The sequence below is a fragment of the Rutidosis leptorrhynchoides genome, chromosome 7 (assembly GCF_046630445.1).
Source record: "Rutidosis leptorrhynchoides isolate AG116_Rl617_1_P2 chromosome 7, CSIRO_AGI_Rlap_v1, whole genome shotgun sequence".
Lineage (NCBI taxonomy): Eukaryota > Viridiplantae > Streptophyta > Magnoliopsida > Asterales > Asteraceae > Rutidosis > Rutidosis leptorrhynchoides.
The window spans coordinates 56,904,259-56,925,702 of NC_092339.1; the positions used below are offsets into that span (position 1 = coordinate 56,904,259).

The 21,444-nt window shown below is 35.4% G+C and overlaps 1 protein-coding gene across 1 annotated transcript; it reads right to left on the reverse strand.

The window, feature by feature from the left end:
- Nucleotides 1-18,525: 18,525 nt before the first annotated feature.
- Nucleotides 18,526-20,235, reverse strand: LOC139859265 (uncharacterized). The gene has a single exon (XM_071848062.1). The coding sequence runs from the start codon at nt 20,233-20,235 to the stop codon at nt 18,526-18,528; it is 1,710 nt and encodes a 569-aa protein (XP_071704163.1).
- Nucleotides 20,236-21,444: the final 1,209 nt, after the last annotated feature.

The following is a 21,444-nucleotide window of genomic DNA, read 5'->3' on the forward strand; positions in this document are numbered from 1 at the left end:
CCTTCTTATTTTGACTTCTTCGGACATGCTCGATATCAAAACTTTTGAAGCTTTCGATCAGTTCTTTTGCTTTTGACAAATATTGTTGGATGGTGGGTTGCTTTGCTTCAAAGGTGCCCTTGATCTGGTTATACACTAGCTGTAAGTCAACGAAGGCTCGGAGATGAAGGATTTTTAATTCCTTCGCCATTCTCAATCCTGCTAGCAGAGCTTCGTACTCTGCTTCGTTATTGGTTGTATCAAATTCGAAACGAAGTGCATAAGTGAACTCTTTTCCTTCGGGATTTACTAACATAAGACCAACACCTGATCCATCGGAGCTTGACGCACCGTCGGTGTACAACTTCCACTCTTCATTTTCGATCTTTGGGGTGATAACTTGGGTTGAGTTCTTCGTGTCCTCTTCATGTACACTATCTGTTTCGGCGATGAAATCTACTAGAACTTGTCCTTTGATTACATGCCTGACCCGGAACTCAATGTCATGCTCTCCTAACTCAATGGCCCATTTGGCCATTCTCCCCGATTTTTCAGGTTTCGAGAGCACTTGCCTGATTGGTTTGCTAGTAAGTAGCACTATCTGATGTGCTTGGAAGTATCTTCGGAGTTTCCTAGTTGTATGGACGAGTGCTAGAGTGAGTTTCTCGAGTTCTGGATAATTCAGCTCGGCTCCTTGAAGTACTCGACTGACGAAGTATATTGGTACTTGCGTTTTCTCTCGTTCGGTGACCAATACTATGTTGATGCATTCTTTCGAAGCAGCCAAGTATATGAAGAGTGTTTCTCCTTCTTCGGGTGAGGTTAAGGTAGGGAGTTTGGCGATGTATTCCTTCATTTCAACGAATGCTCTCTCCGCTTCTTCGTTCCAGACAATTTTCTTTTTTCCCAAGCATCCCTTCAGAATTCTGAAGAAGGGTAGTTGTTTCTCTGCTCCCTTTGATACGAATCTGCTAAGTGACGCTAGCTTCCCATTCAGGCTCTGCATGTATTTTATGGTTGCGGGGGTTTGGAGTTGTTTTAGCCTGTCCACTTTTTCCGGATTCGCCTGGATCCCCTTTCTGGTAATGTAATACCCAAGAAATTTTCCTTCTTCAACTCCGAAGGAACATTTCTTCGGGTTCAGCTTCATGTTTATTGCCCGAAGCTTTGATAATGCTAAAAACGAACATATATTTCATAGCATTATTCCTCAAGAAAGACAAGCTTTTAGTTGCAATTGTTCTATTTACAAGTGATATTCGTTTAAATAATAAAAGGTGAAGACAAAAGACAGATTCGACGAATTGAAGACGCAAACGACCAAAAAGCTCAAAAGTACAAAAGACAATCAAAAAGGTTCCAATTATTGATAAGAAACGTCTCGAAATTACAAGAGTACAAGATTCAAAACGCAAAGTACAAGATATTAAATTGTACGCAAGGACGTTCGAAAATCCGGAACCGGGACCAGAGTCAACTCTTAACGCTCGACGCAACGGACTAAAAATTACAAGTTAACTATGTATATAAATATAATATAATATATAATTAATTATATTAATTATATATATATTATATTTATAAATAAAAACCGTCGGCAGAGAAAGACTCCAAGGGACTGAGCTGTAATTTCATTCTCCGCGACTCGCGGAGTTTGAAGGCCAAAATGGCCGCGAGTCGCGGAGCCCCCAGTTTTGAAACTCCCTATAAAGCAAACCGAATTCTGATCATTTTCATCCATCTTTTTCTTCTTCTTCTCATACGTAAAATATATATATATATTTATAATTTATATTTTAATTTTAATTATAATTCTAATAATAAGGGTATGTTAGCGAATATTGTAAGGGTGTAAGTCGAAATTCTGTCCGTGTAACGCTACGCTATTTTTAATCATTGTAAGTTATGTTCAACCTTTTTACATTAATGTCTCGTAGCTAAGTTATTATTATGCTTATTTAAAACGAAGTAATCATGATGTTGGGCTAATTACTAAAATTGGGTAATTGGACTTTGTACCATAATTGGGGTTTGGACAAAAGAACGACACTTGTGGAAATTAGACTATGGGCTATTAATAGGCTTTATATTTGTTTAACTAAATGATAGTTTGTTAATGTTAATATAAAGATTTACAATTGGGCGTCCTTATAAATTACCATATACACTCGATCGGACACGATGGGCGGGGTATTTATATGTACGAATAATCGTTCATTTAACCGGACACGGGAATGGATTAATAGCCACTAGAATAATTAAAACATGGGTGAAATTACATTCAAGGGTAATTGGTGTAATTGCTAACAAAGTAGTAAAACCTTGGTTTACACGCAGTTGATAACCTGGTGTATTCATTAAACAAAGTATTAAAACCTTGTTACAATTCGAATCCCCAATTAGTTGGAATATTTAACTTCGGGTATAAGAATAATTTGATGAGGACACTCGCACTTTATATTTATGACTGATGGACTGTTATGGACAAAAACTAGACGGACATATTAAATAATCCAGGACAAAGGACAATTAACCCATGGGCATAAAACTAAAATCAACACGTCAAACATCATGATTACGGAAGTTTAAATAAGCATAATTCTTTTATTTCATATTTAATTTCCTTTATTTTATATTTAATTGCACTTCTAATTATCGCATTTTTATTGTTATTGTATTTAATTGCACTTTTAATTATCGTACTTTTTAATTATCGCAAGTTTATTTTATCGCACTTTTATTATTCGCAATTTCATTATCGTTATTTACTTTACGCTTAAAATTAAGTCTTGTATTTATTTATTATTTTTCATTTGGTTTTAACTGCGACTAAAGTTTTAAAATCGACAAACCGGTCATTAAACGGTAAAACCCCCCTTTATAATAATAATATTACTTATATATATGTATTTGTATTTTTATAAAAGTAAACTAATATAGCGTTAAGCTTTGTTTAAAGATTTCCCTGTGGAACGAACCGGACTTACTAAAAACTACACTACTGTACGATTAGGTACACTGCCTATAAGTGTTGTAGCAAGGTTTAAGTATATCCATTCTCTAAATAAATAAATATCTTGTGTAAAATTGTATCGTATTTAATAGTGTTTCGTTGTAAACTTCAATAGTATTTTATACCCCTTAGCTTTGACATCAAGTATTTTTGGCGCCGCTGCCGGGGAACTTTCTAAACGCCGGAAGCGTAACGCTAATAAAAAAAAAGAGATTTTTTCTATTAAAAGCCGCTTTTGTAAAAATACGTTTTAAATATTCGAAAATATAAAAAGAAAAACAAAAATATAAGTATTTTTAAGATTTTGTTAAATATTTAAGTTGATTAAGTTTCTTTATTTTTATTTTAGTTTATAAAAAATATAAGTTTTATTTAAATATCTTTTATTTATATAAAAACAGAAAAAAAAAATAAATAAATAAAGAAAAACGCGTTGAAATTAAACCTGTCAGTTGAAATTCTGAACCCCGCGACTCGCGGGGTTTGATGTTTTAAATACCGCAACTCGCGGAGTGACTCTGACACGAGACAGAACCCTAATTCAGCATTAATTACGGGGTATTTAATAATTATTATTATTATTAACCCTAATTATTATTATTATTATAATTAATTTTATTTTAACTTTTACTTTTTATTTAATTTATGTATTTAGTATTAATTAGTTTTATTAAATTGTAAAATTAATAGTTTTAATAAATAAATAATATAAAAATAATATTTTTATAAAAATTGTAATTTTTACAACTTTTTGTATATTTTTATATTTTGTCCCTTTTTAATCATTGTAGCGTAATATTTGTATTTTTCGCTCATATTTAATTTTAAACTTAGTTTTTACCATAGTCATTTTTACTCCTAGATTTTTAGGCTTTGCCGTAGAATTCCTTAAGTGCTTTTTCTTTAGACTAAGATTTAGGTACTTTAGAATTTTGCGACGCCTTTTTAAGTTTTAGTTTCTTTTTAAGTTATTTCCATTTGGGATTTAGTTTTTCTTGTAAGCTTTAATATTTTTAGACAACTTTTACCTATGTATCAATTATCATTCCAATTAGTAATATCAATTTGCGATTATAATTTTAAGTTAGTTGTAATAATAAGGTTAGGTTAGTCAAGTATTTTTAATTTTTTATAAGTTTCTTTTATTTTTCAGTCACCTTTTATTTTTTTCAACCATTTTTCTTTTTCAATTTTTTTTTCCGACGAACTCTTTTTCTTTCTTATTTCTCGCTATTCTAGTTTTAGGACATAGATTTTTATTCTACTTCTTATCTAAATTTCTTAAAATTACGAAAATTTATTTTGAGTGGTTAAATTGATAGACATCAAAATTTTCTGGTTCGTAGTAATAGTTGGATTTGTACGTGGACCGGGTTATTGGAGCCAAACAGTCCTCAATTATATTGAGACCAAACGAATCCTGCCCCTCTGCTGCATCTTTTGGCTATTCGAAACGTGGGCAAAATCAGAAAAGTCTATTGGTTGGATAACTTATTATAATTTTTCTTTCCTTTTTAAAACTAATAGGATATTCAGTGAATGCACCGAGCAAGACGTTCATCACCTTTTGTACGTTCACCACCTGTAACTAGATCAAGACATTTAGCAAATATAACCGCCGTTGATTTTTCTTTAGAATCGTCATCCAGTCGACCAAGTACTTCAGTTCAAATTTCCGATAATCCATTTTTTGAACCCGACCTCACAATTGAGAATCCGGAAAATATTCAGGAATGGTTCGTAGATCCTGAACCACTAAACTTTCCTCCGGAACCACCAATCATTCAAACAGAGATTGTTAAGGAACGAACCATTAAATCAGAATCATCTAGTGATACCGATTCAACAAATTCAATTATGGAGAATCTGGAACCTTTAAGTATGGAAGACCGAATGAGAGCTAAACGCACTGGCCAAGGTCACGCAATTACTCATCCAGACATTAATGCGCCAGATTATGAAATCAAAGGACAAATTCTACACATGGTGACTAATCAATGCCAATTTAGTGGTGCCCCGAAGGAAGATCCAAATGAACATCTACGTACCTTTAATAGAATCTGCACACTATTTAAAATCCGAGAAGTGGAGGATGAACAGATATATCTCATGTTATTTCCCTGGACTTTAAAGGGAGAAGCCAAAGATTGGTTGGAATCGTTACCTGAAGGGGCGATTGATACATGGGATGTTTTAGTTGACAAATTTCTTAAACAATTCTTTCCTGCATCTAAAGCCGTAAGACTTCAAGCAGAAATTGTTACGTTCACACAGAAACCAAATGAAACTCTATATGAGGCGTGGACTAGATATGGAAAGTTATTAAGAGGATGTCCGCAACATGGTTTAGACACCTGTCAAATAGTACAAATATTCTACCAAGGATGCGACATCACTACAAGGAAAGACATAGATATAGCAGCTGGTGGTTCTATTATGAAGAAAACCGAAACTGATGCTTACAAAATTATTGATAACACTGCTTCCCACTCACATGAGTGGCACCAAGAAAAAGACATCGTTAGATCATCTAAAGCAGCTAGAGCCGATTCTAGCCATGACTTAGATTCCATTTCCGCAAAGATAGATGCTGTGGAGAGACGAATGGAAAAGATGACTAAGGATATTCACTCAATACGAATTAGTTGTGAGCAGTGTGGAGGACCACATTTGATAAAAGATTGTCTCAGTATTGAATTAACAATGGAACAAAGAGAGAATATTTCATACATAAACCAAAGGCCTGGAAATAATTATCAGAATAATTATCAACCGCCAAGACCGATTTACAATCAAAACCAGAATTATAACCGAAATATTCCATACAACAACCAACAAGGTCCTAGCAATCAACAAGTATCCAATAATACTTACAATCAGCAAAGACCGAATTTTCAAAACAAACCACCACAACAAACCGATGATAAAAAGCCAAATTTAGAAGATATGATGACAAAGCTAGTTGAAACTCAAACACAGTTTTTCACATCTCAGAAACAAACCAATGAACAAAATGCTCAAGCATTTAGAAATCAACAAGCTTCTATTCAAAATCTGGAACAAGAAGTGAGTAACCTAGCAAGGTTAATAGGTGAAAGAAAACCGGGAAGTCTACCTAGTGATACAAATGCTAACCCCCGGAGTGAAACAGCTAAAGCCATTACCACAAGAAGTGGCACAACACTTAAACCACCTGAAATACCTGTAACTTCTGATGAAACCATTCCTACTCCACAAGAACCACAACCTGATCAAGATAAGGAAAAAGAACCGGTAGTTGAAAAGGTTAATGAAGATAACACAGTTAAGGATAAACCTTATGTTAAACCATATCAACCACCACTTCCTTACCCGAGTAAAATGAAGAAAGAGAAACTTGAAGCCGAGCAATCCAAATTTTTGGATATGTTTAAATAGATAAATGTAAATCTTCCTTTCATTGATGTGATTTCAGGAATGCCTAGATATGCTAAATTCTTGAAAGATCTAATCTCAAATAGAAAGAAAATGGAAGAACTCTCGGCTGTTACTATGAATGCTAATTGTTCAGCAGTGCTGTTGAATAAGATACCAGAAAAACTATCTGATCCAGGAAGTTTCACAATTCCATATTTTCTGGGTAGTCTTAGTTCAATAGAAGCATTGGCAGACTTAGGTGCTAGTATAAATCTAATGCCGTATTCACTATACGCTAAACTAGACCTTGGAGAATTAAAACCAACCAGAATAAGCATACAACTAGCCGATAGATCAATAAAATATCCTAGAGGGATAATGGAGAACATGCTAGTTAAAGTTGGTACTTTAGTATTTCCAGTAGATTTTGTTGTTCTGGACATGGAAGAAGATTCTCAAGTTCCTCTCATATTAGGAAGACCATTCTTAAACACGGCTAAAGCAATGATAGACGTGTTCGGTAAGAAACTGACCCTAAGTATAGAGGATGAGAGTGTTACCTTTTCAGTTGATAGAGCAATGCAACAACCACAATCTGCAGATGATACATGTTATTATATTCAAACTATAGATGCACATGCAGAATTATTAGAAGAATTTCCAGAATTACAAGGAACAGGAGAATGTTCTTTAGGAGAAGGTAATGAACCAATTGATGAAGCTGAAATGTTAGCTACACTTATAGCTAATGGATATGAACCAACAACAGAAGAAATTCAAATGCTAAAAGAAGAAGACAGATATCGATACAAATCATCGATAGAAGAACCTCCGAAATTAGAGTTAAAGCCACTTCCAAACCATTTGGAATACGCTTATTTACATGGTGAATCTGAATTACCTGTAATAATATCGTCTTCTCTTATTGAAAATGAGAAATCACAACTCATTTCTGTGTTGAAAGCTCATAAACCAGCCATTGCATGGAAGATTCATGATATTAAAGGAATAAGTCCTTCGTATTGCACACATAAAATCCTTATGGAAGAAGGTCATAAAACGTATGTGCAACACCAACGAAGACTAAATCCTAATATGCAAGATGTAGTTAAGAAGGAGATTATTAAACTGCTAGATGCAGGTTTGATATATCCAATTTCTGATAGTCCATGGGTAAGTCCAGTTCAATGTGTACCTAAGAAGGGTGGCATGACTGTCATTACAAATGAGAAAAATGAGCTTATTCCTACTAGGACTGTAACAGGATGGCGTGTATGTATTGATTATAGAAAATTAAATGACGCCACCAGAAAAGATTACTTTCCCTTACCTTTCATAGATCAAATGTTGGAAAGATTAGCCGGAAATAGTTACTATTGTTTTCTAGATGGATTTTCCGGATATTTTCAAATTCCAATAGCACCCGAAGATCAAGAGAAAACCACATTCACGTGCCCTTATGGTACTTTTGCTTACAAACGCATGCCATTTGGACTTTGCAACGCCCCTGCAACCTTTCAAAGGTGTATGATGGCGATTTTTCACGACATGATAGAAGAATGCATGGAAGTATTCATGGATGACTTTTCAGTCTTCGGTGATACATTTAAATCATGTCTAGTTAATCTGGAACGAATGCTAATTAGATGCGAAAAATCAAATCTAGTACTTAATTGGGAGAAATGCCATTTCATGGTTAAAGAAGGCATCGTTCTTGGACATAAAATTTCAAAAGAAGGAATTGAAGTGGATAGAGCTAAAGTAGATGTAATTGCTAAACTTCCACATCCCACCAATGTTAGAGGAGTTAGGAGTTTTCTAGGGCATGCCTGTTTTTACCGACGTTTCATAAAAGATTTTTCTAAAATTGCCACTCCTATGAATAAACTCCTAGAAAAGGATGCTCCATTCATCTTTTTAGATGAGTGTATCAAATCTTTTAATATTCTTAAAGAGAAACTCACTAATGCGCCGATCATGATAACACCAAATTGGAATCTACCATTTGAACTAATGTGCGATGCAAGTGATTTTGCAATGGGAGCCGTTTTAGGACAAAGGATTGAAAAACGATTTCAACCTATATATTATGCTAGTAAGACATTACAAGGAGCACAAACGAACTATACAACTACTGAAAAAGAACTCCTTGCTATTGTCTTTGCTTTTGACAAATTTCGATCATATCTCGTTCTAGCAAAAACGGTGGTCTATACCGACCATTCTGCTCTTAGATACCTATTTTCAAAACAAGATGCTAAACCAAGATTAATCCGTTGGATCTTACTCTTACAAGAGTTTGATATTGAAATCCGAGATAAAAGAGGAGCAGAAAATCTCGCCGCTGATCATCTTTCTCGTCTTGAAAATCCCGAATTAGAAGTTCTAAATGAATCGGCCATACAAGACAACTTTCCTGATGAATATCTATTGAAGATAGATTATAAAGAAATCCCATGGTTTGCAGACTATGCAAACTACTTAGTTTGCGGATTCCTTGAAAAAGGATTATCGTACCAAAGACGAAAGAAATTCTTCAGTGATATAAAACACTATTTCTGGGAAGATCCACATCTGTTTAAAAGTTGTCCCGATCGAATAATACGCCGATGTGTATTTGGAGATGAAGCTAGTAAAATTTTAAACCATTGTCACACAGGACCAACAGGAGGGCATTATGGGCCTCAACTAACAGCAAGAAAAGTTTATGAAGCTGGATTCTATTGGCCTACAATTAACAAAGACGCACACCTTCTTTGCAAATCCTGTGATGCATGTCAAAGGGCCGGAAAAATAAGTCAACGTGATGAAATGCCACAAAATGTCATCCAAGTATGTGAAGTATTTGACATTTGGGGTATTGACTTTATGGGTCCATTTCCAAAATCTCATAATAATCTATATATACTCGTAGCCATTGATTATGTATCTAAATGGGCGGAAGCACAAGCTCTCCCAACTAACGATGCACGAGTTGTAGTCAACTTTTTAAAACGTCTTTTTGCAAGGTTTGGAACACCGAAAGCTTTAATAAGTGATCGGGGTACTCATTTCTGTAATAATCAACTTGAGAAAGTTCTTAAAAGATATGGAGTAACTCATAAAATCTCCACCGCATATCATCCACAAACAAGTGGACAAGTTGAAAATACCAACCGAGCTTTAAAACGTATTTTAGAGAAAACCGTAGGATCAAATCCGAAGGAATGGTCCATTAAATTGGAGGATGCACTCTGGGCTTTTAGAACAGCCTACAAAACTCCAATTGGAACCACACCTTTTAGACTTGTTTATGGAAAAGCATGTCATCTTCCAGTAGAAATTGAACACAAAGCATTTTGGGCTTTGAAGACATGTAATCTTGATTTACATGAAGCTGGACGTCTACGATTAAGTCAACTAAACGAATTAGAAGAATTAAGACATGAAGCATACGAAAATTCGTTAATCTATAAAGAAAGAACGAAGAAATGGCATGATAAAAGAATCAGAAGTTCAAAAGAATTTAAAGAAGGAGACAGAGTTCTTCTCTTCAATTCACGATTCAAGCTATTTCCTGGAAAATTGAAATCAAGATGGTCTGGACCATTCATAGTCAAAAGAGTTTTCCCATACGGAACGATAGAATTAATAAATTCAAATGGGATGGAATTTAAAGTTAATGGTCACAGAGTTAAACATTACATACATGGTCCGATGGAAGTCGACAACGAAGTTAATCATAATTTCGACACCACAGCTAACTAAGTGTGGGGAGAATCAAGTCTTTAAAGGATAATATGTATTTCTGTTAGAGTTAGATTGTCTGTTTTCGTGTAAATCTCGAAAATGGAACCCGAATGGTCTTTCCCTAGCAAACCCTAAAGAACTAGTCTTCTCCCCCCATTCTGAATTTTTATTTTTTTTAGGTTTTTACAAAATGAAGACTGCCTGTGAGCTAAACCATGGTCTAATGCTACACGCTTTGATCACTAAACGTAATAATGACATACTACCGAGTGAAATAGTATCAGTAATCAGAGAAAGAATGGACGGAGTTAGAAAAGAATCCAGATGCGAAGATAATAAGTTACAATTTGGTAAAGGAAAATCAAAATCCGCAGCAAAAAGAAGAGCACGACACCTATAACGATGTCACAAATGCGGAAAATGGTCACATGGAGGTAAATGTTCAAATAATCAAACCTATTCAAATACCGAATTTGTTACTTTATGCAGAGACAGACCGTTCATATGTTTAGAAGAAAAGACACTGAATGCGCGAGGTTACGCCTATGTAGCCATGGAAAACCAATTAAACTGACTATCTTATGAATGGGATAGATCATATAACTAAGAAATCTATTTCACAGGTATGTATGTACAGTTTTTATTTTTATTTTTATTTTTAACCTTTTGATAATAAACGCTAATTTATTCGCTAAAAAGTATTAAATTGGTATTGAATAAAATTAGGTTTGGCGACCGAAATTATTGATATCATTCAAAAATTTATTACATCACTGCGAAATTTAACGTTTATTCTTAAGGTATAAATATCTTTAATCAATCAACACAAAATATTTCAAAAATTCGTCATGAGTTAAATTAGGTCTTGGAACCGAAATTACTTTACCGAAAAGAGGGGCGCATATTTTTGATAATATTTGATTGATTAAAGTGGGATAAAAAGACAAAAAGATTTTTAATTTTATTCTTACCATGTTTTTAATATTAATATTTAAATCTTAAATTAATATTGTAAACTTTGTAAAAACAATATATTTAAAATTGTAAATATTTGAAAAATTAATATAAGTTTGGTATGAATTTATAAATTTTTAAATTAAGTTTGGTGTGAATTTTTAATTTTTAAAATATAAATTTTTAATTTTATGCATTTCAATTTTAAGTTTGGTGTGAATTTTTTTTATATTTAAGTTGTGTGAATTTAAAAACAAAAATTTACTTTATCTCTTTAAGTTAAAAATATGATTTTTAAAATTCGTCGTAAGTTGAAGACTAGGTCTTTAAACCGAAATTGCTTTACCCGAGGGAGGGACGAGAACTTTTATTATCATTATTTTTAATCTTATTGAATTAAAGTATGCCAAAAACATTGAAAAAAACCCAAAAATCTTAGCTTTTAAAACAATCGCTACAAAAAGACAAATTTTAAAATTTTGTCGAAGGACGGACTAGGACATCGATCCGAAACGACCTCGTCCTAAATAACAAGGGAAACAAAATTTTAAAATTAATTACTTAATTGTTTTAATAAGTTAAAGATTATAAAAAAAAAAATAATAATAATACCAAACTCCGCGACTCGCGGAGTTTGGAGCTTTAATCTCCGCGACTCGCGGAGGGGTCGAAAAATCAGAAAAAAATATAAACACCCGAACTGATCAGTCCCAACACAGAAGAAAAAAACCTGCGAAAACCTGCGCGAAAAACCCGAAAAATACACCCCAAAATCACAATTTTTAACCGTTAATCATCAAATCTTTTGCTAAAATCATGTTGAGAAGGATGCTATCTAAGAATTACTCAAGAAAAACGGTAAATTTCTACACCTAAACACCATTTAATCCGAAATTTGGTGTTCTTGAGTCATTTTTTTCCCAATTTGATTTTGATGCTTTTTAGTGTAATTAGGCTTAAATTGTTTATGTATTATGCTTGTATAACCTAGATTGATGCTGTTTAACATGATTAGAAGCCTTAAACTTCAAATTTTGAATAATCTAGGGTTTGTGTTCTTGAGCAAATTTGGGGCTTTTTGATATAAACAGGTTATGGCCAATTTTTGTCATGAATTGTTGCTAAAATAAGTAATGTAACATGTTTAGGTAGTTAAATGATCCAAACTTTGAGCCTAAATATGATTTTTGAGAATTAAAGTGGACTTTTTCAAGTCTAAAATTCATGAACTTGATTTTTGAAAGATAATGCCATTTGAGACTTGTTTAATTGCTAGTAATGATTATTTTGACATGTTATTTGAGTTGAATGCTTATGAACTTGGAGAACATTTTCGTATATGCTTATTTGCAAAAGTGTAGATTTGATAAAAATGTGAAAATGAGCTTAAGTTTGATATAAATTGATCATGTCATTGTAATTATTTTGATTGATGATTTTGCTGACACTAATGCATATTTGGATGCACAAAAATTGTGTTTGATGTGTTTTGCAGACTGAAAGGGGTGAATCTTCATCCCAAGCCCGCAATGCTCCTGCTGAGAATATGGAACAACAGGAGGTGGATAACTACTACAAGCAGGATATACCTCATCCAGTCATGACCTTTTCCGATATGCACTTGGAAGAGTTGCACCCGAACCTGAGATTTGACAGACTTTGGATAGATTATCCAAAATACCAAAGGGGTTTGTATACTCTTCATTCTAAGGTTGTTGAGGTACCAAGGGTCATAGAATGGGGACCCTTAGAAGCTGTAGAATTGGCCGGGCCAATTAGGGAATTACTTGTACAGAGGTATGGTAATTCTTCTTTTAATGACTGGGTACATTTATTCACCATGCGTAGACCTGTATATAAAGTATGGTGTGAAGAATTGTTATGTAGTATAGAGTTGAATGATCGGGTAGCTAGTTTAACCGATCGTTCTTTTATTAGATTTTTGTTAGGCGGTTCGATGCGCCACATGTCTTTACTGGACATGGCTCAGGCTTTACGTATATATACGCCTGAGGAGTTAGCATCTGCCGATTGTAGAGGGTTGATACTAAACGGTAGAAAGATAGATGAAAATTTTGATACACACGGTGTGTGGAGTCAAATGACAAGCCATCACCGTTTCAAAGGGGGAAATTACTCTTATTTGGATATAGATAGAGCCGAATTAAGAGTGATACATAGGTTTTTAGCTAATTCGATTACACAAAGGGGTAAGAACAAGGAAACAGTAAATGAACAGGATTTGTTTTACCATATGTGTATTCGAGACCCACAAAGCGCTGTAAGTATACCATATTGTGTGGGTTATTATTTATCAGCTATGGTTCGGGGGATGCGACCGCATAGCATAATAGGAGGTGGTATTTTTATTACTTTGATTGGTGAATATCTCGGTGTGGATACAAGTCGGGGGGGATTATTAGTAGAAGAACCAAAACCCCGCGATACTATAGGTTTAAATGTATACCATGGTGCGAAAGTTTTGAAGAGGCGAAATAACGCCGCAGTACGATACCATGGTAGACATCCACAGGTGGAGAGAAACCAACAGCAAGGTAATGTAGGAGGGGGGAATGAGATGCAAGAAATGCAAAGGTTTATAGCTTCTCAGGAATACGAAAATGCTAGACAGAGAGCATTTGAAGATTGGCAAGTTCATCAGAACCAAATCATAGCTCATTGTCAACATATAGGTAGAAACTATATTCCTACACCGAAATCCATCTTCCCTCCCTGGTCTATAGAGATGCAGCCACCGTATCCTACGTATGACCCTGCCGAAGCATTCTATAGCACCTATGGTTATGCCTGGAACCCCTATTGGTACCAGTATCATCCCTAGTATACTTATTATTATTTTTTTTATTTTGTAATTTGTAATGATTGATACGTTTAATACTTTTGTTAATATTGTAATCATTTTTATAATTGTCTAACTTTTATTCTTAGATTTTAATAATTTTTTAATGTGGGGTAATATACCAAACTTCAAAAATATGTATATATATTTGCAGCTTATCTTATGTACACAACAGGGTAAAACAACGCATTTTCAAAGACTGGCATTAAGTTCAGCAAAAGCAACTAATTTTGACGACAAGATGCAAAATATATGTGAAATAACAATAAGACGGAATGAACAAATGATGTGCACCATTTATCATTCAGCAAACAAACGCCAATATATTTGGAAACTTTGGTAAAATTTAATCATTTTCACACAAATCACCCTCAATAATTTAAATTGTTACTGATTTCTTGCAAATGAGGGCATTGCAAGATCTTAAGTGTGGGAAGGGGTTAAATTCTTTCGGATTTTAAAAATTTTTACTTTATACACTTGGTTACCATTAAAAATACTAGTAAAGCAGTAGTTGTATTAGAATCTAGTGCTCTCTGATAATAAAGAACAGCCCTGGTCTTATATACTGACTACCCAATTCTAGTAAAAATTTTTTAAAATTTTCAATTAAATGAACTAAAAATCATGTTTATACATATTTATGAACGATAAAACTAGGTTTTAACACCGAAATTATTGTTACCTCAAAAAGGACATAAATTGAGAAACAAACCAAAATGTTAAAATTCATTTAAAATGGAATAGAGGACGATAAAAAGGAAAATAAAAGCCAAGTGTGGGAAAAATTTACCAAGTTATCTTAAACATATGTCACATATATCTGTAACAAATAACTGAAAATACTTTTGCTTTGGACTAAACTAAACTGTTTTTACCCGATGAAAGAAAAGAAGAGATGGATCTACACGATGAATCAATTCCATCATTAAAAGGAAGTAAAGTCTTCCGAAAAAGAAACGCGCTTCTTGATTTAGGTCATGAAGTTGTCGTCCAGACCAGCTGTAGGTTGACGAAAAATCTAGAAAAGTCATCACTAAAATCAGCAGGAAATCCACGGACCTCAGCATTAAACAGGGTCGCCAAGTGGTCAGATTTATCCTAACCATGAGAAGGATTTATCTCGTACAATGGGGGGGCACCATGCAAATTAGCTGGATAAGACTAATGAATCAGATCCCCAGAAAGGATAATCTCCTTAAAAATTAAAAATCAGCTTTTAAGACTGATATTACTCAATCCTAGAGATTGACCTTAAAGATTGAGAATTCAAACTCATGGAATTCAATGATATCTAAACTCGAGCTTGAACGAGAAAATATTTTGATCAAAATTATAAACCGATTTGTTTTCTGAAAACCCTATTTTCAATGCGTTCATTACCATTGAACGTAAAAACCTAGGAATTCACCTGGAATTCATTAGGTCACCTGAACTAAATCGGGTGTCAACCGTAAGAACGGTGGTTGCATAGCATGGTCAAAGACAGGACCTTGTGCCATACCGAAAAATTATAAGGGTGAGCTTTACTATTGCTCCTACCAAGGATAGTAATTGCATCCGACACGTTACAGACCATAATTAAAAGCATGTCAGGGGACATTGCCTTAACAGTTGCTTGTTCAACGCTTTCCTTTACAACCGGACGGTAGTTTACCGAAAGGTAATATACGGAACAAGTAAACTGGACGTGTTGCTTTCCAAATACAAGGTTAGCAAGTGGGTGACACAAAACCGCAAGTTTTGAGCTAAAATTTTCAAATCTAAAACCCACCAAACCCACAAAAATATTTTGCAAACACCGGTAAAGGGTTATTCCGGAAAACTTATCAAGGGTAAAAACTAGATTTTCAAAAGATCAAATGTTTTCATAAAGATCCAATTTCCTTAATGGATCTAAATTTTTATAGTCATATGGGACTGTAAACCATATCGTTACTACCATTGTTCATACCACCGTATAGAAATCACTGATGTACAAAGTGTGAAGAATAAAGAAGTGATTCTAGTATTTCAAGACGATATTGCTTGAGGACAAGCAACGCTCAAGTATGGGAATATTTGATAATGCTAAAAACGAACATATATTTCATAGCATTATTCCTCAAGAAAGACAAGCTTTTAGTTGCAATTGTTCTATTTACAAGTGATATTCGTTTAAATAATAAAAGGTGAAGACAAAAGACAGATTCGACGAATTGAAGACGCAAACGACCAAAAAGCTCAAAAGTACAAAAGACAATCAAAAAGGTTCCAATTATTGATAAGAAACGTCTCGAAATTACAAGAGTACAAGATTCAAAACGCAAAGTACAAGATATTAAATTGTACGCAAGGACGTTCGAAAATCCGGAACCGGGACCAGAGTCAACTCTTAACGCTCGACGCAACGGACTAAAAATTACAAGTTAACTATGTATATAAATATAATATAATATATAATTAATTATATTAATTATATATATATTATATTTATAAATAAAAACCGTCGGCAGAGAAAGACTCCAAGGGACTGAGCTGTAATTTCATTCTCCGCGACTCGCGGAGTTTGAAGGCCAAAATGGCCGCGAGTCGCGGAGCCCCCAGTTTTGAAACTCCCTATAAAGCAAATCGAATTCTGATCATTTTCATCCATCTTTTTCTTCTTCTTCTCATACGTAATATATATATATATATATATATATATATATATATATATATATATATATATATATATATATATATATATATATATATATATATATATATTTATAATTTATATTTTAATTTTAATTATAATTCTAATAATAAGGGTATGTTAGCGAATATTGTAAGGGTGTAAGTCGAAATTCTGTCCGTGTAACGCTACGCTATTTTTAATCATTGTAAGTTATGTTCAACCTTTTTACATTAATGTCTCGTAGCTAAGTTATTATTATGCTTATTTAAAACGAAGTAATCATGATGTTGGGCTAATTACTAAAATTGGGTAATTGGACTTTGTACCATAATTGGGGTTTGGACAAAAGAACGACACTTGTGGAAATTAGACTATGGGCTATTAATAGGCTTTATATTTGTTTAACTAAATGATAGTTTGTTAATGTTAATATAAAGATTTACAATTGGGCGTCCTTATAAATTACCATATACACTCGATCGGACACGATGGGCGGGGTATTTATATGTACGAATAATCGTTCATTTAACCGGACACGGGAATGGATTAATAGCCACTAGAATAATTAAAACAGGGGTGAAATTACATTCAAGGGTAATTGGTGTAATTGCTAACAAAGTAGTAAAACCTTGGTTTACACGCAGTTGATAACCTGGTGTATTCATTAAACAAAGTATTAAAACCTTGTTACAATTCGAATCCCCAATTAGTTGGAATATTTAACTTCGGGTATAAGAATAATTTGATGAGGACACTCGCACTTTATATTTATGACTGATGGACTGTTATGGACAAAAACTAGACGGACATATTAAATAATCCAGGACAAAGGACAATTAACCCATGGGCATAAAACTAAAATCAACACGTCAAACATCATGATTACGGAAGTTTAAATAAGCATAATTCTTTTATTTCATATTTAATTTCCTTTATTTTATATTTAATTGCACTTCTAATTATCGCATTTTTATTGTTATTGTATTTAATTGCACTTTTAATTATCGTACTTTTTAATTATCGCAAGTTTATTTTATCGCACTTTTATTATTCGCAATTTCATTATCGTTATTTACTTTACGCTTAAAATTAAGTCTTGTATTTATTTATTATTTTACATTTGGTTTTAACTGCGACTAAAGTTTTAAAATCGACAAACCGGTCATTAAATGGTAAAAACCCCCCTTTATAATAATAATATTACTTATATATATGTATTTGTATTTTTATAAAAGTAAACTAATATAGCGTTAAGCTTTGTTTAAAGATTTCCCTGTAGAACGAACCGGACTTACTAAAAACTACACTACTGTACGATTAGGTACACTGCCTATAAGTGTTGTAGCAAGGTTTAAGTATATCCATTCTCTAAATAAATAAATATCTTGTGTAAAATTGTATCGTATTTAATAGTGTTTCGTTGTAAACTTCAATAGTATTTTATACCCCTTAGCTTTGACATCAAGCTTATCAAAAGTTTCCTGGATATCCTCTATTAAATTTTCTTCCTTCCTACTTTTGATTACCATGTCATCTACATAGGCTTCCAGATTTCTTCCCAGCTGATTGTGAAAGGCTTTGTCGACTAGCCTTTGATAAGTTGCCCCTGGTTTTTTAGACCGAAGGGCATCTTTTAATAATAATAGATTCCCATGCTGGTGAAGAAGGATGTTTTTTCTTCGTCCTCCTTAGCCATTTTGATCTGATGGTACCCTTTGTAAGCATCCAGGAAGCTTTTGTATCGGTACCCAGTTAGGGATTCGACTTTCCAATCGATTTCGGGTAGAGGGTAACAATCTTTGGGACAGGCTTTGTTGATGTTGGTGAAATCGACGCACATTCTCCATCCTCCGTCTGATTTCTTCACCATCACGGGATTAGCGACCCACGAGGGGTATTTTGCTTCGCGAATTATTCCTGCTTTTAACAGGCCTTCTACTTCTTTACAGGCCGCTTCGTCCCTTTCCGGTGCCAAGTTTCGTTTTTCTGATGCACTGGTTCGAGATGTTTGTGCTCATTGAGTCGATGCTCTGTTACGAAGAGCGACCCTTGTACATTGATTGTTCGTGGTATTCCAGTCATATCGCTATTTTCCCAAGCAAATACATCCACATTGGCTTGAAGTAACTTTCGGAGCTTTTGCTTGGTGGATGCTGGCAAGTTTTTTCCTATGCTGATCTGCTGATCCTGAAACATCGGGTTTACTGATATCTTTTCTACTTGGGGATCTTCCTCCGAAGCTCCTAGGACACACTCGGTTGGTTCTTTCATTGTTTCTTTTATGGCTAAGATTACCTTATTCCTGTCATACGTTGACGCGAGAGTGCCGATCCCCTCGTGGGTATGGAATTTGACCATTTGATGCACCGTGGATACGATTATACCCATCTTTTTCATAGTTACCCTCCCGAGCAGGATGTTATGTAGGGATTTTGCTCGGACTACCACGAAATCAATGGTTTCTGTTCTTGCTAGTGGTGGTTCCCCTATTGTGAAGTCGAGATCAATTTCTCCGATGGGCCAACACCTTTCTACGGAGAATCTAACTAAGGGTACTCTTGGGGCACCTAACCGTGCTCTGATGGCGGGACTTAGCCTTTCAAAGCAATGTTCGTACATCACGTCACAAGCACTTCCACTGTCGAGGTATATCCTTCGTACCTCTCTGTTGAAAATCTTTCCTTTTATGGTGACCGGTAGGTCCGAAGGACATATGGTATCAAGGGCTGGGAACGACACTTCACTCCATTCTCTGACGATACGACATCTTTCTCTTTTCTTATAAGGCTGGTGTGAATCTATTGCCAGGATTGCAATTTCTGCTTCTTGCCTCGTATCCTCCATTTTCTTTTCCTGTACCCTCTCTTTCTTTGGTTCCCGATTTCCCTTTATGAGATGGGACAGTTTGCCCAACTTAACAGCCTCCTCAATGGCTGTTTTGAAGTTGAAACATTCATCCGTATCGTGCCCAAAATCGTTATGGAAGTCACAAAACTTGGTCATGTCCGTATTTCTTCCTCTGTTGGACATCTTTCCCGGGGCTTTGAACTTGTTAGCAGCTTTCTCTGTTGCTAGGATTTCCTTGGGAGTTTTTATTAATGCCCCCAGGATCCCAGCTCCGGTTTCTCTTTGGTAAGGGTGGAATCTCCCTATATCCCCTTTCCTACCATGTTTATCGTCCCTTCTTTCTGATTTCTCCTTTCGCCTATTCATGGGGATGTCGTCTAGGACGAAGTTACCGGCTGTTTCCTTAGCATCTAACCACATATATGCCTTTTCTAACAAAGCTTCGTAAGTGCTTGGTAGGTCTCGGCTGAGGTGTTCAATGAGAGGCCTGACCCTAGATCCGTAGAGCAACCCAGATATTCTTTGGGATTCTGGTAGGTTGGGAATTTGTTGTGTTTCGTTGGTATACCTAGTGAGAAAGGCTCTAGAACCTTCACTATCCTTCTGCTTTATCCCATGAGCAGCCACATGATTCTTCTTATGTCGCTTTTGCTGACTAAACTTAGACCTAAATTTCCGTTTTAGATCATCGAAGCTAGCTACGGAGTCTTTTGGTAGGGAGTCAAACCAAACCCTGGCATCTCCCTTTAACATGTAAGAGAATGCGTGACATGCTACATGTATGTCCCATTTGGCCATTCGTGCTGCACCCTCGAATATACTAAGGAAATCATCCGGGTCATCTTCTCCCTCGTAGTAAATTAGGTGCGAGGGTATTTTCATTCCATCGGGGGGAATGCACAGTTTTGGATGTAGGGCACAAACTGGGTTTTTTGGTTTATCCAAAAGTTGCTGTTGGCTACGATAGGGGGTAGTATCTGGTGACCTTGGGTGTAGCACATTCCCCCTTGGTTAGGAGGATATATCCAGGTGGTGGTCATTTGTTGCGGTGGGTGGTTCCAATTTTGGAAGTAGGCGTGGTTGGTTACTGGTGGTACCGAAGCATTTGGTTGGTTGCTTACAGGGGTTACCTACACACATGGTATGTTAGGGGTGACATGGGAGTTTCCTTGGGCCCATATATATTGGTTGGATTGCCCGAAGCTTCCCCAGCTCGGGTGAGGAGGTGGTACGTGTCTATTTGGCGCTTGGGATGCTAGGGACACAGTCGGAGCTGTCGTGTTACAAGTGTAGAGGGGTGCAGTAGGTATAGTTAGGGTTACCTGAGAGGCGTTGGGAGTTTCCCCCGCACGAGTCATAGTTTCTGCCGACGAGTTCGTTGGTGGGATTCTAGGTTGCGAATTTTGGTTCGGAGGTTCCGTTTCCATCTCCTCGTCGTAATCCTCGCTTTCGTACGTCAGCATCCTTCTACTTTGCAAGACCCCTGTGTCCCTTAAGTTCTTTATCACCGACCTGATATGATCATAATTATTTAAGACGAAGTTCTTATCTATCAACGGTGGTGGTTCTGCAGAATGCGAGCCATGGGGGTTCGTGGAGACGAGTATAGCCGGAGTGGCGGGTGACCTGGTTAAGGTTCCCACATTTGAGAACTCTAGCTGTGTTGAATCTGAGGCTTGTGTGATTCTGGGTGGCGTGAAGCCTGGAGGTATGTGACTGGAGTCCGCCATTGCGTCGGTTCTTGCTCAACAAAATGAATAAGATGTGAGTCCCACAGATGGCGCCAATTGTTTGCACAATAACCGGCGTTTATTATTGATATGGGGATATGCAAGTCACATGGATTGAGATTGAGTGATTATGATTTTGGTTATGTTCGTTGGCGATTCCCCGAAGGTAACAGTCAGAGGACTGTTTTACGCCACCGAAGCAAATGGTATAACATGATTGTGTTATTATGTGTGTGTGTATTAAATGTGGAATGTTTCCTGCATTCTATATTATTTA